Source organism: Peromyscus eremicus, chromosome 11 (genome assembly GCF_949786415.1).
Source record: "Peromyscus eremicus chromosome 11, PerEre_H2_v1, whole genome shotgun sequence".
NCBI lineage: Eukaryota > Metazoa > Chordata > Mammalia > Rodentia > Cricetidae > Peromyscus > Peromyscus eremicus.
In genome coordinates, this window is record NC_081427.1 from 33,055,521 (window position 1) to 33,082,051 (window position 26,531).

The window sequence follows — 26,531 nt, forward strand, 5'->3', positions numbered from 1 at the left end:
CTTAATTCAAGAAAAGTCAGCCAAAGAAACCTCACATTGTTTATGTGCCTGAAGGAAAAATATTACTGAAATAAGCTAATAAAAGAAGAATATGAAAACCACCACACACTAAATAGGGTAAGTTCAAGATGGTTGGCAATCACACATGATCTGGGTATGGCCGAGGGATGGACAAATGCACACACATCATTTGTATTAGTGCTTCAATTATGGCTCTGCTCTGCTGGGTATAACAGATTAACTATTTCGTTTCCCCAAGCTTGCAGGAGAACATGGCACCTACCTTGTGAGATCTAGGATCACCTGCATCAGCTGTGTGGCTTTCACTCTTTTTTACCTCCCACCCAAAGCTACCCCCAGTGAGCTCCCCTGCTAAACAATTCTGGATCCAGGAGTATTAAATCAAGGGCTGAGATTGTAGAGAGACCGGGTAATTGTTAAACATTAACAGGAAAGCTGAATGGTTTTACCATAAATATACTAAGTATAATTCTGTGGGATTGAATTTCATTTCCCATGGAAGATATTATTTTCATATTACTAAGTAGAAGGCCAGACAACCATTAAACACTATGTGGGAACTTTAAAGAAATACAGGAGGGGCATTATCTAGCCAGGTTGCATTGCAGTGCTAGCTTTCCCCCTTGCTGTGTGATACTCATGACCTTTTAAGGCCCTTTCATTTCATTGCCTCCAGGATGAGAAAGGACCGCTCCAGGATCTTGGAAGGTCTAGGAACATCAAATCAACTAAGAGCCCTTCACACTGAGAAAACTCCGTTCCTGTGAGTCCCTTTCATCTTGTCACTTGGTGACTGGAAGGAAAGAAACCCCGCAGCTTTTAATTTCCCCCCAAAGATTCCAAAATCTAAATGTTGAGGAGGTAGATGAAGAAGTACTTCATTTTGCAAGAGAGTGGATTTGGGTTAGAAAAAGAAGAACAAGAAGAGAAGGAGGGAGCAAAGAAGGCCAGGGTAATCTTGCAGGTAGATTTCTGAAGCCTGGAAAGAAGCTCATGGATAGATGCCAGTAACTTGTGTGCCAACAGTGTCTAAACAGCTTGAGGCATTCTGAATCATTCCTGGCATAGCTATGGTCAGTGACATCCAGGAGGGGCATGTGGTGACCTGTGTGAACTGGCCAGTTGTTTGGTTGGTTGGTTACTATTTTGCTACTTGTCAGCACCTCCACTAGAGGGCAGCAGGTGGAAAGGAGAGGATGTCAAAATGGATTAACATGGACAGTAGTGGCTGTCAAGGTTGAGTGCAAAGGGAGACAACGGGTAAGCTGATGGAGTGGGGAAAGTGAGTCTTGTTAACTACTGTGTTTCCATTTCTAAGGGAAGCCCTGGATGATTGCAGGAGCTCGGCATCAGGAAGAGGATGGAGAAGGTTTGTTTGTTTGTTTGTTTGTTTGTTTGTTTATTTTTTATTTTTTATTATTTTTTATCAAAACAGCTCTTTCGCTTATGTTTGGAGTTTTACATTCACACACACAGAGACAGACACAGACACACAATCACATACACAGGCAAACACAGACACAGATATACATGTGCACACAGGCATAGACACAGACACACAGAGACAACACACACAACACACACACACACACACACACACACACACACACTCACACACTCACATGCACACCATGAAGACTCCAGAGTATTTCTCTACTTTTTCAGTATCTTTAGGTTTGGGGATTATGAGTTAGTAATTTTCAAAATGTTATCCCTTATTCTAAGAGCAGCCAAACTTAGTCCTTTACAGGAACTCCGAAGTCTCTTCCGAGTATAAACAGACCAGCTTCATGAACACACTATATATTTAAGAAATCTTCAGACTTGTCTCTTGTAATTTGTTTCTAGAGAAAGAAAGGGCAGAGGTAAGTAGAGTTGCTGCCGTGGTTTGCAATTGATAGTTTTCAGAATACTGTGCCAGGCACGACCTCGCTGCACGTTTTAATTCCCACCACAAACCTGTGGGTAGAAAGATTCGTAACCCCACTGATGGCCGAGGAAAACAAGTTCCAGCAAAGGCTACCTTAGCTGCTGAGACCATGAGTAATGACTGCAGACTTTTTTTTTTTTATTGTACTCCAATCCACTGCTCAGTGATGTCTCAATTCTGTTCTTACCCAGGATTTAGAATTAATCCCTTTGTCAAATAACTTAGTGGAACTCTGAGAATGATGGCAATGTTCGAGTTATGTGCAAGGCAAGGGTTCATGGGTCAAGGGCCAACGTTTGCCACACCAGAGAGCACACTGATTTCCTAATGGTGTTCCCTCAACCTGAATCGTACATCTCAACTCTTTCTCTTGACAGCTGCTCTAAAGTGAGACAAGCAGTCGGTATTTCTTACTTTGCAATGTTTCAGGATCTTCATATAGATTCCGCTGAATCTTGCTGTCACAGGCTAGGCTGTGCTTTGGTCCTGCCCCTGCTAATAACCATGCTGAATCTCGGATAACCCATTGACTCCTCTAAATATAAACTCCCTGTCCATTACAGATGTCATGTCTGCTCCTGAAGCTTCCTATCAGATTTGTTCTTTATGCCATGGAGATTCATTCTGATGCTGTTAAACTGGATTCTAACATCTAACCCTCAGGAGATTGACAGGACATATTTAAGATCAGCTTCTGTATACAACAGATGAAGAAATAATAGACTGTTTTCTGTAGCCTTATATAACTTCTAAAATACTAGGTGACTTAATATTTATTATTTTTGCAGCCCCTTGTCTACCTCATTTGCATGACCTTTCCACTTCCCACCCTTCCACGTTTCACTTAAAGAAGCTCACTGACAATAGGGTTTTATTTTATTTCCAAATTTTTGTTCACTAAGTCATTTATAATTATATAGAACATTATGGAAGTGAGTGCTCAGAATTATTTGATGAACATATTAATTCCTGGCATCTTTATGAAAAGTATGGTCATTTTCAAGTTAGAGATGTGAAAGACAATTTGCCTCACAACACAGATTCGAGTTTCAGAATCAGCGGCCACATAAAGGCTATTGACCCACGTTTATGCTACACATGGCACAGTTATTTCTTCTACTATAAGTACATTGTCCCTTGATACCTGTCTGGGGACTGCCCACATGCCAAAATTCATTTAGGCTCAAGCCCTTTGTATAAAGTGGTACAGTATTTGCATATAACCAGTGCTTTATATCACTTGTAGCACCCAGCATAATGTGCCTACTGTTATTGAGATTTGAGAAAATAATAGTTATAAGAAAAAGTCGGTGCACTCAGTATAGATGTAATGGCTCAAGAGTAGAGTACCAGCCTAACATGTGCAAATCCAAGGCTTTGATTCCCAACACTGGAAAAAAATGAGGCTATTTTTAACATATGGTTGGTTGAACCCAAGGATGCATATGGAGGCTGTGCTGTATAATAATTTGAAAAATAATGGGAAATTTTCACAAGTAGCTGGAGCTGCCAAAATATCCACCTGGCAGCAGTTTGTTTCACTCACAGTGCTCCAGACCAGGTGTGGCTTGGTTATTTCAAAGGTATATGCCAGCTCAGCATGTGAAATGCTCTGTATGCAGGTAACCTTAAACATGGCAGGCAGATTTCTCTGTGAGTGAAAAGCAAGTCTTCAGACTGCTGAAATTTAATCTCACATCAATTAATACTAGGTTCAGCAGCTGGCTTTGCAGCTATCATACCCTCCCACACTTCTTTTGATAAACGCTCGTGGACGTCTGTCAGTGTGTTCCACCAGGCTTTAAACCGGGAGGCTGTCGAGGGACAAATGACAGGAAGCATTTGCTGGGAGCCCTCAGATGTGACTGCACATTCATGGGGGTTTGTTAACTGGTGGTTTAAGTTGTTGCTTTCCTTATAAACAAGCCTGAGTGACAGGCTTTAATGGTGAGTTTCTAAAGCAAATGTGAGTCATAACCATTAGTGCAGCACAGCCTAAAGCTAACAACTCCAGGGCTGTGCAACCAATGCGTGCCTCTGGAACACAGACTGGGTCAAGCTTCACAGGAGCTTTAGGGGAGAAATCCCGTAGTCTTTAATACAAATGTGGTCCCACCCAGCACACCAGCTTTTACTTGGAATTTCCTGGTTATGGGCTATTTAATGTAGTGCACAATGGAATGAAATCTGGAAATTCTAGCTCCTACGTGACAGTCAACTTAATTTCCTTGTGACTAAGGCTGAACGAAGTATTCCTGGCTATATGAATTGAGTCGGATTCAGAGTTTGCAAGCAGGTGTTCATGGTGTTCCCTGCGTTTCTTTTGGGTCACTAAAATTAAAACACTCACATTTCTTCTGTTTGAAGGAGATACTTGGAACCGAGTATTTCTTTGACCACATGTGAGTATCTGATGTCCCTGATACTTATTTTATGGTTAAGGAAAACTGGCCAGACTTATTTGTATTTTTTTTTCACTTTTTATTTTTGTCTGATACTGGAGTAGGTATTTTGAAAAAAAGGAAAATCACAGCTGTCTTAAAAAAACTCCAAGGGTGAAGTGTCAGGAGCCATTGTCATGAATTATTGCAAGCCAGGATGCAGTTACAGCTTATAGCAATTGGTAATTCAGATGTCAAGCCACCGGAGGAATGTTTCTCAGATGGGACACCCTGTCTGGCAAAGCTTATAGGTTACCGACTCTGAAAACTGTTGCTCTCATCTGTAATTTCACTTGTGCAAGAACAGCTGTGATATCTCCCTATTACCATGCATTTCCATGAAATGTGTGCATGTAATCTTATGATTACATCTCAATATTATGGGCACACATAGTTGTGGATGGTCAAGAAGATGGCTTCTCATTTAACTGTATAAGTTTGATGAATAGAAACACACTAAAATATGCTTCATAACTAGATCTACTGTTCCATGTGGACTGTAGACACTTAGAGGTCTTCTTCTCCCTTCTTAGCCACTGACAAGGCAAATTGGCCAAACGAAGTGTCCTTGGGATAGATTGCAGGCAGAACTTTCACAGATTTTATTCATGAGTGAAATTGCAGATGTTTGGCCTTGTTGGATCAAAGCCCTTCAGAAGAATTATAGTGAACTAGAAGTGATAGTTCAGGTCTTGGTATATCTTAGTCTTTCAAGAGATCAAAAGCACCTATGTTGCCCTAAGCTTCCTCCACTGGCACCTCCCCACTCTGATTCAAAAAATAATTAACACTTTATATTTATTGCTCCACCAGCTTTAATGCAAGATTTTAGGCTCAGTAGACTGTCTAGGTCCTGAGATTCAGTTGATTAACAGCAAAAGGCTGTTAAGTGATTAACCATGTCCAGATATTATTAATCACATAAAATAGTAGACACATTCTTTGCCTTTTCCTTAAATCTCTCATTGGTTTAGTTTCTTCCCTTGTATCCTTGTAGCTATCCCTTAAAGAGATGAGCCAGAACTTTTACAACCTGTAGGTATGGTCAGTCACCATTAAGCTGATCAAGTCTTTGCCAAGTGTGACTCTTATCAGAATGCTTGTCCCTGAGAGTTTGCTTTGTAGTTTTTTTTTATTTCTAACAAGTTGTTAATGAATAGATATATATGTATATGTATATATACTTGGGAATTGGTAATGGGTAGAAGAATAAAGATGAAGAGAAGAAAAAAGGTGGAAGAATAAAAAAGAAGAAGAAATAACACAACAATAAAGAGCCCACAGAATGAAGAGCATTAGCCCATGTGTATGAAATTATCATCAAAATCTTTCATTTTTCCCTCGCTCCTGGAAGCATTTCTCTGAGGATCCTGGGTAGGGGCTGAGGGCTGGTACCCCTACATTGAAGTTGCTCATTCGGATTGGATACCACTCAAAGAATGGCCCTGAAAAGTGGTAAGACTTCCAGCTGTGTGGAATCCTAATTGTCAGCACACACCTTAAACATCCTGGGCAAAACTGCATGAGTTTGAGGCATTGCATGAAAGTGCATCTGTCACCATCCACTGCTAATTCCTGTGTCCCTGTGTTCAACTTTAATTGTATGGCCCAGCTATAGTCTATAGCCATACAGACTATATATAGTCTATTGCTATAGTCTGCTGTAGAAGTAGCCTTTTTTTTCCCCCTGGGCACTCAACACTTTGTATACATTATACACAGACGTTCGCTATGGAATACCACACATGATGTCCTTTTTCAATGTAACCCTTTTAGCTGGAAACCTTTGCCCTCTTAAAGGCTAACTTATGGGTTCTTAGCACCTGCCTGAAAAAAAAAACTTAGGTAAATAAAAGAACAAATGAACCGGTGAGAGGATAATGGAGGCATTGTGACCATGTCCATAAATATTTGTTTTACTTTTAAAAGCACCCAGACATCAGACATGTTTCATCTCAGTTGATATAACATAGCCATCCTGGGACGGGACAGTCAGTTTAACATGCAGCCACTGGATCTAGACTAGTGCTTTTCAAATAGAACTTTTTTTTTTATGCCCCATCTGCCTGGAGACACATGACAATGTGTGGAGGAACATGGGGAATTAGAGCTGATGAGAAAGTTTACTGCATGGATGTTGCTAATATGCTGTAAGACACAGAACATCTACCACCCCAGAAAACCTGACCTAATATCACAACAATGTCCACAAAGGATAAAAAATCCTCATATAGATCTCGGACTCTATTGTAACCATCTGTTTTGTGAGTTCCTGCCTAAAATATTGTTCTGATTTAGTATCTCTTATAAGAAAACAGTGAAGATGCCATAAAAGACCAGATTTTTAGTGAGCCAGTTCTCTCATACACACAAAGTACCAGAAGACAGGGAAATGATAAGTTCAGGGTTTGACTCCTAATTCCTGAGGACAAAGGAATGTCTAGCTTTCTTAGAAAAGACACACAGGTGTAACTAGCACCCAGCCACTTCTAGATATCTGGGAAGAGAGAACTACCTGAGCGCCCCTGGAAAATTTACAAATTCAACTTTCTCGATTAAGGGTCCTGAGATAACTGGGAAATCCTAAATGGATTTAAATGCCAACTGTCTAAAAAAAAAAGACTCATAGCTCAAATGTAAACAAATTAGTTTCGTCTTTGCTTTGAAGCAGGCCATACCTGAGTGTGGGGTAGTAGGCATGAGGTGATAGAACTGAAATCATGCAGAGAACTATAAAGGATCACCCAAAAATCCTTTATGACTGCTACACTGGAATATTTTCCTATTGTTTAGAAAAATCACTCCCTGAGTAGATATAGTGGAGTAACATATTTGGGGCTTTGTACGGAGCAGTCTGTCTCTAGCAGTAACTCGTGCCCTAGAGAATAGCAATCCCCACAATATAGAAAACCTTAGATAAAGAAGAAAAAGCCCTCAGCTATTATTTTGTTTATCAGTTTTTGCTGTGGGATGGTCTGTATGTCAAGTGTGTTGCTGATTGGTCAATAAATAAATCACTGATTGGCCAGTGGCTAGGCAGGAAGTATAGGCGGGACAAGGAGGAGAATAAAGCTGGGAAGTGGAAGGCTGAGGCAGAGAGACACTGCCAGCCGCCACGATGACAAACAGCATGTGAAGATGCCGGTAAGCCACGAGCCATGTAGCAACTTATAGATTTATAGAAATGGATTAATTTAAGCTGTAAGAACAGTTAGCAAGAAGCCTGCCACGGCCATACAGTTTGTAAGCAATACAAGTCTCTGTGTTTACTTGGTCGGGTCTGAGTGGCTGTGGGACTGACAGGTGAGAGAGATTTGTCCTGACTGTGGGCCAGGCAGGAAAACTCTAGCTACAAGTTTTCATCTTAAAAAACTGCGAAATTATTTGTTAGAAATAAATCTTATATGGAAACTCACTGTGTAATATCATAATAAGTGTTGATTAGGCAAGGATGGGACCCCAGGATGCTTTGGAAGGTGAATTATGCACACCCACCCTTAACTCCAACCCTGCCTGACTTAGCAATTCTCTACCTGGGGATGACTATAACTGACCTCTATCAGATTTACATCTGAATACCATTTAAGTGCCATGCAAAGTTTTTATGTTAAATCTCCCCCGCAAAGGTACTGAGACAAATATTCATGTGGAAATGAGGTATTAAAAACTGTATTAAGGGCTCAGGAGACAGGTGAGTTGGTGATAAAGTACTTGCTGGGCAAGCTTGGGGCATAAGTTTAACCCCCAACAGTCACACTCTAAAATTAAAAAGAGGCCAGGAATTTAGAAGAGAATGAGAAGGGTTATTTGGGACAGTTTGGAGGGAGGAAAGGGAAGGGGGCGTGATTTAATTACATTATCATCTCAAAAAAAGGAAATAATTTTTAAAAAGGCATAGAAGTAGACACTTGTGATCCCAATGCTAGAGAGGAGGAGACAGGTAGATCCCTGGGGTTACCCGGCCAACTAGCCTAGCTAGCTCAGGCTGCAGGTCCCAATGATAGATCCTGTCTCAGAAACAGCGAGCGGATCCAGAGGAACCGCACTGAAAAGGTTGGCCTTTGTCTTCTACATGCACATACACACATAGACACCTGCCTGTTCACACTCCCACTCAAGAACAACTGGTCACAGAGCATTTAAGGGTACGTATCTGGCACAGTCCTCTTGGGAACTGTGCAGACAACCCTCTGCTGGTCGTTAAGTGTGGCCCCAAGGACACACACTCTCAGACACTCTGCTCTCTGCAGGTACAGATGAAGGTGGCTCTTGTAACCTGAAGGCAGCAAATGAGGAGAAAATTCTAGGTGTTGGGAGTGAAAGGCCCAGAGAAAGTTGTGTGAACAAAAATGGCAAAGAGGTCTAACGCAAAGGACAGCAATCTCTAGAATGTTCTCTTACATTCTCTGGGCCTCAGTTTACTCATCTGCTACACAGGAGAGAAATGACTTATTTAAAGCTTTCAACAAGTGAATGACCTACTAAGACAAAGGAGGAAGAGCACATAAGCATCCAATTACTAGTGACTGCTCTAGGCTTCCAGCAGAGGTACTGCAAACCCTGGGGGCTAAGTAAACATGCAGACCAAACACAGATGTACAATTTAAATTTATACTAGCATATGCCCCATAGAAACAGTTCAATTGCACAAGAAAGTTTTGGAAACTAAGGGTAACTTTAGTGACTACAGAGCTAGGCAATCAATCACACTTAGGAACTGCCAAGTGACCATTCCAAAAATGAGGTGCTGGTCTAGCCAACAAAGAAAACTCAGGGCCCAGGAGACACCAGTTTGTCCACCTGTCCAGGAACATCTGAGCACGGCACCTTGGGTACTTTGCTTTATTCTACACAGTGGTCCTCAACCTGTGGGTCGTGACCCCTTTGGTGGGTTAAACGACCCTTCCACAGGAGCCACCTACGACCACCAGAAAACATAGATATTAGCATTATGATTCATAACAGCAGCAAAATTACAGTTGTGAAGCAGCAACAACAATAATTTACGGTTGGGGGTCACCATAGCCTGAGGGTCACAGCATTAGGAAGGCTGAGGACCACTTAGAATCTACCGTTACCAAGGTGGTCACTCCAGACTGCCCGACTCAGGGTGATGCTACTGAAGTGACTGTCTTTCATTTGCTTCCCTAGGCTCCTGCCCCCTCCGCAGCGCATCCTTTTGTCATAGCTAACGCTAAGAAAAAGACGCCCCTCTTCCCTGCTCAAACCAAAGGAGCAACGGGTCAATGAAGGGTGGAGGAGGAAGGAGGGCACATGCCAAAATGTAGGTGGGTGAAAGTGGTCCTTTTCTGGAATAAACAATTGTCCTCTATGTGCTTTATATATGCTAAGTACATCTTCTCCCAGCGAGTTATATTCTAACCCTCATGAGTTTTTTAAAGTTATAATCAATTATAGTTCCTATTCATTGTCTTCTCTTTTTTTGGGGGGGTGGGGGAGCCAAGTTTCCCTAAACTTTGGCATGGTGAAACACCAATTCTCCCCTCACTAAGGTCAATATGTTACTAAGATTTACACAAAGCACACCCCTATCCAGAAGTCAGATGTCAAAGCATTCTTCCCCTTTCTGCACATTTGTAAGGTTAAAAATTAAAGGGGACATGCAATATCATTTTCACATTTAGAGTTCAAGAAGTTAAAGATTTTGCTACTATCATATTTACTTTCAACCCAGAGAGTTTCACATTTCTTACTAGAAAATTGGGGAGGCCTGCTAAAACGGTTGAAAAATTGATTCATGTATTTATAGATTCACCAGTCAGAGTCTTCCATAATCTCAGGTTCAATGTCAAAAAGGTCGATGAAAACTTTGATTTGGGCTCTGCAGGACTCCTACCTGTCTGTGTCTGTCAATATTTGAGTAGACTTATCAGGTAGGTGGGGCAGAGATAAAGGCGGTATCTCCTTTATCTCTGGATAGTGTTGGGTGGCCAGTTCATTTAATAAAGGTGTTGGCCAATGGTTGGAATACTGAGAGGGGACAGAGGTCAGTGACCTGGAAAGGGGATGGCAGGGTGTAGGAAGGGCGTCATGCTCAGAGGCATTAATGTCTGGGGCAAAATTATAGTCTTGGTGGCATCAGGCATATTAATCAGTAAATAAAACCGTTATAGCTTCAGAGAAAAGCCCTACATCTCAGTTTTGACCACTGAACAGTTAATTTTAGACCCTTCCTACTATGAAGGAATTCCAGTTTAACCTGTATCCTGCTTAAATCTGGCCATGCAAAGTAGCAGGGACAGTTGTGAGACAGAACTAGAGGAAGTCCAGGTCAGGATTTTGGTGCTGATTCACTCATTCAACCAACAAATAAATAACGATATACATTAGAATGCCAGAGGACAAGGCACAGGGCCGGGGACGACTCTTCATAGATCTGAAGGCCTAGTGACTTCTACATCAATAATGCTTTCTTACATAGGATATACAGTGCCATTGTGTCAGCAGCCATCTGAAGCTATTTAGTCCAAATTCACCAACTTGAAGCACAGCTGGCATCACCACTTCATTTAGCTAACAAGCACAAAACACATACCAATCTCCTTACACATATCTCCCCACCCCCAATCTTGGTAAAAGATTCTGTAAAAGCATGCTGAAACACTTCACTAGTGACTGAGACACGAGCCACCAGCTCTCATACATGTAACCGTGCCCTGGACATATAATGGAGATAACATTAAGATACTGTGAAGGCTTAAGACCACACATTGTCACAGAACCAGAACCAGAGACTTCTGGTAAATGTAGCTGATGAAGTTATATGGGTTCATTTTGAGTCAACTGGAGGAATAAGAGACCAGAGAAAACTCTCACTTAAGGTGAGGCTGATAAAGTTCTCCAAGGCTCATTATCTCTTGGTCTGTGTGGTGGTCTCCATACAAGAAACCAAGGAATACTCTCTTTGGATGATCAATTGTGTGATCAGATTTCAAGTAGCATCCATCCCTATGTCTCTACTATAGACAGTGAGGAAGTGTTGCTCTGGATTTGGAGATGATGCTGACAGCATTGTGTGAACATGCAAGCTAGTATTGATGGAAAAGACACAGACCTGCAGGGCCTGCTGCTCTGAAAAAAAAAATGAGTGTTGTTCTTGAGCTTGTGGAGTCTGGTGACTGCTTGATGACAAGTTAGGTACATAGTAGTGTGGGTAAACAGTTACAAGGACCCAAAGCCAAGCCACAAAGGCACCTTTGTTCATGGCTTTGATGAACATACAGTTCTTCATCACATGGAGTTTAAGGTTTAAACTTGAACCAGCCCTGGGGAAACAACCATATTAACTTCAGTAGAAGAGGAGAAGGAGGAGGAAGAAGAGGGGGGAAGAAAAAGAAGCAGGAGAAGGAGGGAATTAAAACATCAACTACAGGTTAGAAAACACTGAGATGGTTCTATGAGGGTTTTCCTAGGTTCTCTGTGATTGAGGGACCCTGGCTGAGCTTCTGCATAGCTGAGACTGGATTGGCCTCTAGCCACAGGCAGACAGCAAGGTGTGCTCATGAACACCTACCCTTTGCAGGTACCACACACCAATTAACCTATAGCAGCCTTTTCCCTGTCAACCCATAAAGGTAGGCTCAGTTTGGGTTACTGAATCAAGATGGTGTGGAGACATTTTGTAAATCAGGACAAGCTCTTGTCTTGGAAAAACCAGGATCCAGGGTGGATGAATGGAACAATGACTTGTCATGGGCACTTGGACTACTCATGGGTGGTCCTGTACCTTCTACTTATTAATTATTGGAGACACAAACTTAGCCACTTACACCCCAGCCTCTTCATTGGGCTGAATCAGCTACTGTGTAAAGCTAGCCAACTTCTCAGATTCTGCCCAGTGCAAAGCTTTGTGGTTCTCAACACATCCTGCTTACTTTTGATTGTATGAAATGAGGCAAGTCCATACTCTGCAAAGACAGAGTGTCTAAGAGGTGGTCAAGGTCTTGGGATATAGTAATGAATGCCTAAAGACTCCAGTGGAAAGAGACTTTAGTCTTTGGTCCACACCAGGTGTTTGTCACTGTATGGTTGTCTTGACCATGTGACAGCCACAAGCACAGGTGACTAGATGGTCATAGGAGCTGGGCTAGGCACAGGTAAGAGGAGTTCAGAGAAAGGATACCAAATCCAGCTGTTAAAGACACTCTGTCCTCTCAGTACATTTCCATGCAGAATAGTACTACCCTGTATCCCTTACCACTGCACTGTCAGCGGGCTGACCTGCATTTCATGACTCCACTATATGAAAAGTGATAATATTTAGTAAATGTGTGGAAACTTAGAACTGGATGGAATAAGAAGATACTGATGGTCCTCAAAGTTAAAAGTCGACATGTTAATTAAACCACAGTACTGGACTTAGCATTTCCTTATTATTTTTCTAATCATGTTCTCTATATTTTTTTCTTTAACCATCCTATCACACTTAGTCCATCTCTCTTTTCACCTGTTTTGATCCAGCTCCTCTACACTCATCCCTTTCAAATTACTCCTATTACTAGTATTATTGCCTAGGTGAAACCTTAACAATATTGTTATCTAACTTAAAACTCTGTAATAACCGAGGGGATTCACAACTGAATTGGGTTTACATCTTTTTAATCTTCTGTAAATTATGGGCTCCTTGAAGTCAGGAACATGAATGATAATTTCCTCTTTGAATCCAAAAAAGTATGAAAGAATCGTTGAAAGTCTATTCTGTGCCATGGTTTACAAATGTCCGTGCTGATTTCTCCCATTGGCACCATGTGGAGTCACCTGGCTTGCTCCAACATGCTGAAATCCATCTCAAAGTTAGGTTGTGATATGGGGAGGTCAAGGTGACACAGGACTGTTGATGTACTTGGACATGGGCCATGGCATTAGACACATGATGAGATCCTTCTTGTTTGGATGACTGTCAAGGAAGCAGCATTTGAAAGGTCTGTGGCTTCTTCTCCACTCCCTTCAGTGAAAAGCCAAAGCTTTAAGTCACTCTTTTTTGACAATGATGAAAGGGACACCCTTTAATGTTTATCAGCTTCAACTGTGACTCCAGTACTTCTTTGAAACATATCCAGTATGTCTTGGCAACCTCTAATGACCATGTGGAGCTTCAACTGTAGTGGGGTAGAGTTTGTTTAAAAAATAAATCCCCCCACTGTGCAATTATTTCCTGTTGAACAATAAGATCAGCAGAGTCTTCCAAATACGCATTGTGTCATTCTGCATATGTTTATAAAGAATGTTCAGCAATATAAAGAGAACATGACTTAGTGAATTCTGGTTCCTTTAGCATATGCCAGATCATTCTAGTAAAGTTTATTCTCTTAAATGATATAGAAAGATGCAACATGGTTCACAGAAGCTCCCTCCAGAGTGGGGAGTTGGGAATATGTGAATTATGAAGTTTGCCTATAGGTTGCACTAGTAGGTATTTTTTTTTTTTTCGAGACAAGGTTTCTTTATGTAGCTTTGGCATCTTTCCTGGAACTCACTCTGTAGCCCAGGCTGGCCTTGAACTCACAGAGATCTGCCTGCCTCTGCCTCCCGAGTGCTGGGATTAAAGGTGTGCACCACCACTGCCTGGCCCATAGGTATTTATTATATACTTCTCTACATGTATAGATACATGTAAATCTCCATTTATTATATATAGCATACCTAAATAATACAGATGCAGTCTATAAATATGAAAGATGCATAACTAATGTTTTATCCTGTGGTTAGCACTTTTGTTTTGACTGGCCTGCTTACAACTTTGAGAATGATTATCATCTGATGGATTTGGCACATACTTTTTCTTCCTTTCCACATATTGCCAATTCTTCAAGGCCTGGCAAGTCCCATTTTCACCCATGAAGCCTTTTGCCATCTGTATTCTGTACGTAATTTGACCGAAATCAACTACCTTAAGTCTGCTTCCAAGAGAAACAAATATAAACAGAGTATGTATGTACAGTGTGCCTTGCCAAATGACTTCTCTCTTGTTTACCAAGGAAGTGCTCAGTAGATATTTGTTGATTCTAAAATGCATATAATAGAACTACTCCTTGCTTTGCTTGTGTACTGAACATGTAGAACTTGGTAACTGAATGAACTGTTTTCTGTGTTCTTTGCTACTGCTATGTAGAATGGTTATGGTCATTCCCCCAGTTCATATACAGAGCCTGATATTCTAATTCTCAATATATTTACCTTATCTTTATATTTATGATAATTCCTGAAGACTTACCTTGTATTCTACATAGTCCTAAATTCAAGCTTTGAAAATAGGAAGAGCTGAAGAGATGTCTATGTACTGAACTTGGTGAATTAATGATTGTAAGTCTACTTTGAGTTATTTTGTTCAGAGAATCTTGATGCTTTGTCTTCATTATGAAAGCTACACATTGAAGTGACAGTCCCTCGATTATTTCCAGAAGCTCTCCATGTCCTAGCCAGATGGAGCTTCTCTGCACAGGAGGGATTTGGTTACTTCTACCTGAGGCTGCTGTGAAATCCAAGGGGATGCTGAGCTGCTGACTGAGTGATATACAAAGATAGACAACATACTTTATATGGTGAACTTCTTATATCCATCAGACCTTTATGGATGTTTCTCACCAGCAATATTCCAGGTACAGCCAGTGGATAGAGCAACCTGGTAGAGCCTTCTAAAAATGAGGCTACTTTGACCATTCTTAATGATGGAATAAGAAATTCTCCATGAGAATATATAACTTGCAATGAGGAGGGGATATATAGCCTCATATTAAGGATGAGTGAGACAAAAAGCACATTATTACATATTAAGCAATACAATGATGGCACTGTTCAATGTTTGGTTCCTATTAACTTTTCCACAGGGCAATTAAATTTAATTAAAAAAAAATCCTCTCAGACCCAGTGTATTTCTGGTTGTGTATTTGCCCAAACAAGTAAAACCCTGCTTAAAGATTCAAGAGCCAACATTCCCTTACCATACAGACCTATCATCTTCAATCTAGCTCCTGGGAAGATTTTTTTTTTTTACAGGTGATTTCTTCATGATAACCCAATAGGGACACCTATTGCACTGATCAAATCAAACTAAAGAATGAATTATAAAACTATGTTTTCTTTTAATTCTTCATCTATATTTTTAGTCTGCCTTATATGGGAAGAGGGAAATTGAAAATAAAATAATTTGATCCAGACCTGGCTAAAAAAGGAACACATGGTCCATGAATATCATCTGAGATCATGACCCATTTTGTGTCATGTGGTAAGTTTGGCTGAATCTACTAGGTAAGGGGCAGATAAACACACACACACACACACACACACACACACACACACACACACACACACACCACTGTGTATAAGCATGCTTGAACATGCTTGTCTATATCCTCTGAAGCAATCAATATACGCTACTTTTAATCTCCAGGTCATTTTAAGAACGTTTTCTGGAATACTCAAATATTTTAATTTGCTTAGTTTAACAAGAAAGAGAAAAATGTTTCTCTGTTAAATTATTTCGTATATAGAAGGACTGGTAAAATGCATGATTTGTACTTACTATAAAATATTTTCTTACTGTTCTTTTTCCAAGCCAACACAGATTATTAAAAAGAAAACTAAGAAGCTATTTTTGGAAGTGGCTGTTAAAATCACCACTTTGTGTGAGGGGCTCCATTCCTGTATTCAGTGCAGCACTATTCACAAGGGTCAAGACAGGAAGCAGCTAAGGGTTAAGACGGAAGATCTGGCCACAGTATGAGTGCACCGACAGGACATTAGTCTAAGTAAAATAGGTAAGATCCAGAAAGAACAACAAACACGATGGCATTCATGTGTAATTTTCAAAAGAAAAGGCCAAATGTATAGAGAGAACAGTGGTTACCAGAGTTGGGTAGGGAAAGAATGGTAGACTATGATTCACAGGGTACAAAGTAGCAGATATGCGGTATTAACAAGTCCAATGATTTAATGGACACCAAGAGGATTATAGTTAAAGACAGATTATTACATCCAGGATTTCTGCTATACAAGTAGATCATGGCTTCTCTTGCCACAGAGAGAAAAATGGGTAATTATGTACACACACTCACACACACACACACTCACACACACACACATTCTTTGTAACATTGTATAGCATAAATATATACAATGAAATTCATTTAATCATTTATTATTATTATTATTTATTATTATTATTATTTTGGCCTTTACTTGTCATGAAGTCGAAGGCTGTTCAAATGTTTAAGCTGTTGAACAGACCCTGGAAATTGTCTAGGTTGGAAAATAATTCGAGCTCTAATTTCTTAGTCTGGGATGACTTTTTCAGCCTTTTTGAAGATTCTTATGCAGTACTTTTCACTTCATGGGCTTTAAAAATTCCTCAAGCCTTGCCCCGAACTGAAAGTCACCTTAGTGAAGAAAGGAGAGATTAAACCACCATGACTTTGGCCCGGCAGAGGATCTGAGCTGTAATTCTTTGGCTCAGAACCAGGTTCTAAAAGGAGCCATGGGAAAAGCTGCTGTAGTACAGCCTGCGAGTCTCCCCACGTCTGACTTGCATAATGTTGACATTATAACGCCAGAGAGACCCAAAAATATTTCAAACAATTATGACTTCTTTTCTCTAAATATTTTGGAATCGCCTTATGAAATAAAACAACACACTCTCCCCTTTCCCCCTTCCAGGCTTCGTCTTGACACGTCAGCAGCTTACTACTGGGCTTTTATTTTTGGTCACAAGGTCAGCAGGACATCGTAAGGCGTTAAGTCGCCTGCTAAACTGTGTTTTCCAACAGGAGCTGGGTGTTGAGTAGGGGAGTCAGCTACTCTTAAAGCGACAATCGAGCCCAGTGCCACGGCATGGCAAAGAATGTGTTGTTCCTGCCCTCTGGTGAAACCCAGGCAAAGAAAACTCACTTTAAAGTCCCCCATCTCTTAGCGAGGATACTTTTTCCCCCCAGAAAGACACCCCCAACACCACTTTCATTATTCTTTGTTTCTGCTATGACATGTGAGTCTGAAAACCCTGAGACTACCAGGAGACTATAAAAGAGAAGGGAAAATATTCAGACAGCCAAGGCAGCTCACAACTTCGGGATGTGTCTGTCACCTAGCTCAGGTGTCTTCGTCCCTGTAACTCAGCCAGATGGAAACCATGCAGAGAGCCAGGGGACAAACTCACTGGACGCCCGCAATTGCCCCTCTCAGAGAACATGATTAAGAGGACTGCATTCTGGAAATTCAAGCTCTGGAAATAGACTCGGCTACGCTTAGTCACAGGTGAGCTGAGCGATTAGTAGGTCACTAATGCTTTGGTGCAATTTTAATATCTCTCCCAGAGACCTGCCTTGTCTTCATCAAAAATGACCCCGGTACACTATGTAACATTGATTTCCAATGTGAAAACACCAGATGCCAGAACTGACGACCATAGCCCTCCTTAAACATCCCCAGAGCAGCCCTCCCGGCTTATGATTTTAAAGCTACCAGAAACTTAGACAGTTTCATTCGGATTTAACACAGCTCTGCTTTGTTCCCTAATGCCACAAGTGAGAAAGGAAAGCAGGGCTCACCCTCATTTCCAGAAAAGGTGTCGCTGGAGACTGCCAGTGCCAAGGTTAAGAGCACCCGCCAAAGATCCATACCTGTGAGACCTGCAAATCAGAAAAAGCACAAGGTCAAGCAAAGCAGCACTAGACTGTGGTCATAACACAACTTTCAAAGCCCAGGTCAGCCAGGACATGTGTAGAAGGAATCTTAGCAAGTCTTGCCTTGCCTCAGACTTCGGTATTGTCATACTTTTCATGAGGATACACAGCAGGTTGGAATAAATCCTACGTCCCCTGAGCACTTGCCTGAGGAAATAGCATGGACAGTACAGATTTTCAGGTACTGGCCAACAGCCTCTGGATCACCTCACAGCCAGGGACCCCCACACACTGCTTTAGTAACAGGGCAGGTATAGTTCATTTTAATTTAATCTGAAAATAAAAAAAAAAAATTGCCCAGTGTAGGGTTTTGAGAAAGACAGGCCACAAAAGAAAAGAACAAAAATGAAGCAATCCTCTATAATACTAACATTTCTTAAACCTGTTTCCCAAGATGAGCTTAATTTATCCTAAAAACACTGTGCTGCTGAGCCATCCCAGGAGGGGTTAACTGGAGGGAAGCTTCCAAATATCGAGAGGCCTGGTAGGTTTGGATCTTAACAATGACTGTGTGCTCTGAAACACTCAGGCATATGTCCACCAAGAGCTATTGGTCCTGGCCTTTCTAGCTGTTTAGAAGCCCATGCACCTTCAGCCCTTTAGTCTAATGAATGAGGGAGTGATGCACGTGTTCTGTCAGCACATACCTTTATCTGAAGGAAATACACTTCTCTGGAAAAATAAACTGTGGTGCTTATGTCCAGGGTTCTCTAGAGACAAGTCTGGACTGGTTGGAAAGGAACTCAGTACTCTATTCCTTCTACAACCATCACTGAATTCGACAACGAACACCAACTGCTTTAAAGCTGAGTCCCAGTGTTTCATAAAACTGCCCTGTTTTACAAGTCACCGAGGCACACCTGGTCACCACTCCATCCGCTCTTCCACGACCTCTCTGGACCTCATTTTTATCACTGTGCAAACTTCACAACACTGAAACAATTCTTCTTGCTCCCTGTAATCAGGCTGCAATGATGAGCAAGAGTGTTTGCTTTCACGGGTCTATAGGTGTGGTTCTGTGGTAACAGCCATGGAATTCTGAAGAGCTATAAAATGCCAAATGTTTTACATTTTCCTCTGCAGACAGAGGCTAACCTTTCAATCCCACATTCTCAAAGCAGTTTTACTTAACAAATCACATCTCTATGCAAACTGAGTATTTTCTTATGTCTTGAATATATTTGCACACCTTTCTGCACTAGGATGACCCTCCCCCACCAAACACTACCCTTGGGAATCTTTGGTAGGATCAAATGTGATAGTTAACTTGGAGGTTTTGAGCAAGTGGGATGTTACTAGGACCCCCCACAATTTGATTTTTAAGTGGAAGGCTCCAGGCTGATGGCTTTGCATTATGTACTTTGTAAATGTGAATCATTAGCACTCTGTCCTTACTTCTAGGGATACAGGCCATGTAATGTTAGTTTGGAGACTCTAGCAGAAATGCATTAAATGGATAGACCAAGTATGTAATAGACTGAAAAACCTACCATGTGGAATTTTCTCTTAATCTCATTAAAAAAAAAAAAAAAGAAGGAACACACTGAGTGTGGTGGTTTGAAAGAAAATGGCCCTCAAAGCAGGTGGCACTATTAGGAGGTGTGGCCTTGTTGGAGGAGGTGTGTCACTGTGGGGGCAGGGTTTGAGGTCTCTTTTGCTCAAGCTTTGCTCAGCGTGACACTCAGATCATTTCCTGTTGCCTGCAAGATGTTAAGACTCTCAACTCCTTCTCCAGCGCCATGTCTGCCTGCACACTGCCATGTCCCACCATGATGATAATGGACTGAACCACTGAACTGTAAGCAAGCCACCCCAATTAAATGTTTTCCTTATAAGAGCTGCAGTGGTCATGGAGTCTCTTCGGAGCAATAGAAACCCTAACTAAGATATTGAGGAAGCAGACTCAATTTTAGTAGTGGTGATTTAACTAGCCATCTCAGAACACACTGTCAGGGCAGAAGCTCTTCCTGCCCTATGCTATCTTGATATCAGGCTGTAATAGTGAATTCTCAATTCCCAGGTTGTTTATTTTTCTCTCCAAGTAAGTATATGAAAATGTTTGCATTTCTTAGAAGACACCATGGCTGCCTTAGAAGTCATATATCTTCAAGCACATCAAAGAGACCAAGCAGGTGCCAGAAACAAGTGAGGTTTAGCTCAGAAAACTAGTAGACAATTCTTCTCCAATCCTCAAGCTTTAGTGCTTTCTTCATTTGGAGGGACCAGAGACTGAACCCCAGAAGCAATGCACACAGAATTACATTCTGCCTTAGTCCCCGGTCTTTTCAAAGCTGCTTCATGCACACGAATTTTACTTTTCCCAGATAAGGACCTGGAGTTACTACAATGATGTTATAAGGCAAGCGTGGCTCCATAGGATACCCATTTATGTCACAAAACAAAACCAACAAACCAGAATCCCCGAAACAGATTTAGCCTGGAGTACATTTTCACACTCGCATCACAGAAACAGGCATTTTTAAAGAGGTAATTCTTCACAGCGGGAGATCAGAACAGTCCATTGCCACCCAGAACACACTGCAGAAAGGCTGGGCTTGTGATACTCTAGGCATAGGAACCAGGAGGCTGAAGAAACACTCAGTATGTGCTAACGGCATTATCAGCCTCTCGTCTCTCCTCTCCTTCATTGATGCTATGGCAGATAAAGACTAGAGAACTTGCCCTTGGCTTTGAGAGCTTGTCCCTGTCGGCTTTGCAGAACCCCGAGTGGCACCCTCTGGGTGACAGGGCTCTTCTATACTAAGCTCCAGCTGAGATCAAATGTCTTATTTGACGTCTACATGTGTCCCTGTGGACTTGGGGGAAGGCAGAGTTCTGTCGTCACACGGAGTTAGGAATTTTAATTTAATACACCCAGACTCTGCCAGATGCCAGAAGGAGAGATTCCCCTTCCTCAAGCCTTTCTTTGCCCAAATGTCCAAACTTATAATGATCCATTAACCTCAAGATAGAAGAGTTCATCCAAAGTGCCCCTCTAAGAGGCACTTACAAAAGACAGGCATTTTTTTTTCCAATATACCAAATTTAATTTTTAGATTTGCAGTATTTTCCTAGGGAAAAATCCTTATTTAAATTTCTTGTGATATTTATTCATTCTTTGGCTACAGATTCCTTCCTGGCCAAGCAAGAGGGAGAAAATGGGCTTTGTTTTTTTACATAATGGAACTCACACCGTTTCCACTCTCAATGCCTGAGGCATTTTGCCTGCTTTCCTCTTTCCTCCAGGGAGAACCAGTTTTAAAAGTAGAATAATCCAGCTGGTGTATTCTATAGACTGCTCAACTAAGAACGCTACCAAATTATACAATCAGGTTTGTGATATACTGCTCTTCATTTTGTGGCCATGACACAGTAACAGACACAAAAGAAGAGATAGAAGTTACATACGACATTTCTCCCCAACATATTATAACCAACTCCAAGCAAAGAAGTTAATAGGTTTTGTTATTTTAAATTAAAATGAGCAAGTATTTCTGGAACGTTTTAGTGGCTGCTGGTATTGTACAAGGCATTATACAGATTAATGCAAAAGTCATCCAAACTGTAGTTGTTAACTATAAGAACTGGGCAATAATTGAAACTGAGAAAAATGGCCCCAACCTAAAAATGGAAAGTTAAAGTAGGAAAAAGAAATTCGCTACTGAGTTGAGGTGCTTAAAATTAGAATGAAATGATAGATAAGATTTTATGTGTAAAGAAAATGAGACAAGCTATAGTAAACTTGTACAGACCAAAGCTCAATGCCAATGATCTGGTGTAGGGATGGATTCTGAGGGCGTTTAGTTAATATTCTGAGACTAGTGAATAGAGATCATTGCCCAGATTTATAGGCAAAATTGGGTTAGCAAGGTAGGACAGGACTGAAGCAGCATTTTTAATGATATAAATCAGCTTTTGGTTTAGATAACATGCACAAAAATGAACTTTCTTTAAGATAAAGTTGCTTCTCATGCTTTCTTAATTTAAATACATTGAGGTATACTAGAAAGAAGTGGATACAGGAAAGACACATCTATGATAAATGACTGAATGAACGCTTGAATAAAAGGCAGTACTACAGGCAGGAATCAGGGTGCTAGGATCTGAGCTGCTTAGGAGAAGAGAAAGTCACATGATTGTTCGGGCTCCTTGGTGAATGACACAGTCACAAGACTTCCAGAAATGTGAGAGTTGTCTAGTGTGAAGTTCAAGGTACAAGAACAACGGCCAAAGGGAAAGAAGCCATCAATGAATGCAAGAATGGTACAGAGATGAGGACGCGGCAAATTTAACACTTAGGCTAGGCTATTTTGTGAAAAATACCTATTATTGCCAAAAGTAATATCAAAATGTGTATTAATGACATGGGAGGAAATCTGCAGTCACATCTTGCCTATGACTTAGCACACACAAAATGAATCATCACGCTCACACCACCTCCAACTTTGTAAAGTATTTTAAAGGAAATTGGACAAAGACCTCCTTAAAGTATGATACTAGCATGTTAATATGTGGGAAGAGTCGAGAATAGAGTTGGTGTTGGAGTCCTGTCAAGTGAGTCAGGAGAAACACCATGATGACAGCTGGATTAATCAGAAATAGTTAAGTTCCCTCAAACTCTCATTTTGCTAATTTTACATTTTTTGATATTGAAAAGGAGCTGATTTTAAAAGTAAAATTGAAATAGAATTATTTATTTGCATAGAAAAGACTTCAGGTAGATAAACTAATAAATATGTGCTTCCCCATGTTGGTGCGTATTACTAATAAAATGTTGCAAAATTGAATTAACTCAGTACAGAAAAATGCAAAGGCTTATCCAAAATGATATTCAAATCACCTCTTCTAATTAGCACCAAGCATATATTTGAATAGTTTGCATTCAGAGTTCATGCTAGGACTTTTTAATGGCAAAGATAATTTGAAAATTGGTCAGAAATAAAAGCTTTAAATCAATTTATTTCCCTCCTATTAGTGAGTGAAGTTAAAGTATAGAGTTTTCTTTTTGATTAGAAAAATATTATTTGCGTGTGTGTGTGTGTGTGTGTGTGTGTGTGTGTGTGTGTGTGTGTGTATGTGTGTACCTATACAAGCCACAGTACACGTCTGGAGGTCAGAGGACAATTGTGTGAAGTCAGTTCTCTCCCCTTCCTTAGGTGTATTCTGGGGACCCAATGCATGTCATTAAGCTTGATTGGAGAGTACGGTATGCACGGAGCCATCTCCCAGCCCCTGATATTTTTAAAAGAAATAATAAAAGTTGTGTGTTGTTCAACACTGGCGACATATTAGGTGCCTTTGTTATTTGAAAACTCTAGCGTTTACTTCGATGAATCTAGACGGTATATAGCCCACTGGATACCAGGGAACAATATTACATGATTACTTATCATTACCAAGGCTACACTACCAGGTCATGATAACAAGCATCAAGAGATGAAAATAAGTGAGAGACAATAATGTAATCAAAATGCAGTAAAATTGGTTCCTATTGTTTTCACGAGTAGGCATATACCTTACACCAACGGTAGAAATTATAGCGCTAAAGCAAATACATGAACTTGTGTCGAAATTAGTTATCACCATCACTATGAAATTTTATATACTGAAATTAGCTTTATGTGACTGGCGATGTAGCAGGTTTATCTAACTGTAACCCTAACCCCTAACCCCTAACTCTAATCCTAACCCCTAACCCCTAAGCCCTAAGCCCTAACTCTAACCCTAACCCCTAACTCTAACTCTAACCCCTAACCCCTAAGCCCTAACTCTAACCCTAACCCCTAACTCTAACTCTAACCCCTAAGCCCTAACTCTAACCCTAACCCCTAACTTTAACCCTAACCCCTAACCCCTAAGCCCTAACTCTAACCCTAACCCCTAACCCTAACCCTAACCATCACCCAAACATAAGCTATGTAGTTCACTCTGTTGTGAAATCAATCGGTGAAAGGAATTTCTCATCTCTGTTACAATGGTATGAAAACACTCTTAGGTATGGATCCTGATGTGATCTGAAACACAGTTACATAGAACACAGCTGTAATTTTGTTAAGATTGCTCTTTTCTCTGGAATCCAGTGGGATTCCAGGATAGGAACATTAGTTATATATATTATGAGGCCTAAGTAAAAAGGCTCTGAGATAGTGGTCTATACATAGTAGAGTCCTTTCTACCTAACAAACAACATTATGTTGTTTACATGCAAGCTGACTGGCTTAAGTTACCACCAGTCATAAGTGGCTACTGAGAATTTGAAATATGGCTAATGTGACTAAGGAATAAAATAATTTTACACTTCATTTTATCATAAACGATTGCTTTAATTAAGAACAAGTGTATTTGGAAAAGGTTGGAAGGTGAATATACTTTCCAGCTGCATTTTATGGTCTAAATTAAGATAAAGTATTTTTGATAAAAATTTAGCAGCTAAGTTGAAATGTGTTAAGCATAAACTACATACAGATTTTGAAATATTGGCACAAAAGTAGATACATTATCTTACTGTTTATACTAATAGTAAATTCATAATTTAGATAATTGGATTAGCTAAAATATATTACTATAATGAACATTCACTTCTTATTTTCAAATGTGATTATCTGAAAATCTAAAATAGGTGGTATGCAATAGGTTTCTATTTGGCAATACTGGTTAATACATTTTATGATTTATATGTTTGTAAACGTACATTCAGACAATAAGCTCATTTATGCTCACATCACACTAACAGGACATATTTTGTGACAAAACAATCAGCAATTTGAAACCTTTTTAGGAATGTAAGCATTATGAGCATGTTTTCAGAGGCCCTCCCAAATGCAGAACAATGGGGACCCAAGATTCACCAACGTCTTTGGCGCCTTCCCGTGATGACATTTGTCTGAGGTTTTGCAGGGGGTTCCTAGAGGAAGCATTAAGCATTTTCCATAAGTGTGACTATCCACAGTGTGTCTGCCACTGAGTCACAGGCCATGGCTGTGCAGGGGCAAGCGTCTCATTACTGTCTCTCTGGAATTACAAAAGGAACACGGTCTGCTTTTGCCAACCTCTGTGGTGTAAATGCCCCCGCCAAAGCTGATTTTAGGCTACCAATACGAAGCCAGTAGATGTTGGATCCAGTCCATCACTGGCAGGGAGAGCGACTGTCACTGGCTAGCTTCATGTGAAGTATCAGGTACAAAGATTAAGGAATCTGCTGACTCGAATACAAAATATAAGAGGGCTTCGGAGTGAACCCTGGGCATTTGATTTCATCTAATGACATCTGATCCTCTGTCAGCAGATCCTATTTACTTAATACTCACTCAGGGATACATACCCAGGTCTATAGACATTATCACAGCCATTTCACCTTGATCTTCATTTACAGAGAGGCTGAGCTAAGTAGTTAAGTGAATGTACTCTCCAGTCCGAGAAAGCTAGGTTCAAATCCAGGTTGTACTCATCTTTACTTAGTATGAAGACTTTTTCATTAAAAAAAAAAAAATCCCTCAGAATTAGATGGATTGACTTACTCAAATAATTTTTTTCATTCTTCAATAAATTTATAATTATTAGAGTTCTGAGAATGGTACCACATTGTTCCCATGGAGTAGGCTGATAGTGAGGCCTTAACTTACACACTATATGAAACTGAAGACTGTGGGCGGTGAAGCAATCAATTTACATCACACGGGGGTGCAGAGAAGGGAAAAGCCCACACTCGTGTAATTCCCCGGGAACACTCGTGTGTTCCCCGGGACTACGCAGGAATGCTCTCTGTTTGTGTTTAGGTGTGTAGGGAATTTAACGCTCTTACATAAAGGCCCAGTTGTGTGGGAACTTAGCCTAGAGGTTTGACATATCATTACAATAAAATTTTTCTGATGTTATTGCAGGGCTCGGAGCATTTGCTTGGTTAAGTATAGATTTTTAGAGCTGACTGAGTAGATAAGTTCCAATGAAATGAGGGTTGGCTTGAGCTGGAGACGCTTCCTAGGAGAACACAGAGGTGGAAGGGTCTCCCATTCCTTTGTGGACTTAAAGCAGAAAGAATATTTTGGCAACCAAGTGTTTGGAGCTCTTCCTATGGGGGTGTGCATGGCTATTCTCTTCAGAGGGGGAATTTCCATACTGTCAGGGACATTCTATTTAAGGTCAGCAGGGTATACTTAGCACTTGGCAGTAACTTCCCACAAGCAGTTCTCTAGACGCTAGAATCTAGAGCAATGGTTCTCAACCTGTGGGTCACAACCCCTTGGGTGGGGAGAGTCAAATGACCTTCACAGGGCTCAAATATCAGATATTCTGCATATCAGATATTTACATTAGGAGTCATAACAGTAGCAAAATTACAGTTATGAAGTAGCAACGAAAATAACTTTATGGTTGAGGGGGTCACCACAACATGAAGAACTGTATTAAAGAGTCTCAACATTAAAAAGTTTGAGAATTATTGGTTTA

General features: G+C 40.6%; 1 protein-coding gene across 1 annotated transcript in view; it reads right to left on the reverse strand.

The window, feature by feature from the left end:
* The window catches only part of Ghr (growth hormone receptor), a 246,000-nt gene that overhangs the window by 120,882 nt on the left and 98,587 nt on the right, over positions 1-26,531 (reverse strand). The window contains exon 3 of the mRNA XM_059276751.1: positions 17,952-18,032. Within this exon, the coding sequence (XP_059132734.1) occupies positions 17,952-18,032 (81 nt within the window). The remainder of the gene's footprint in view (positions 1-17,951; positions 18,033-26,531) is intronic.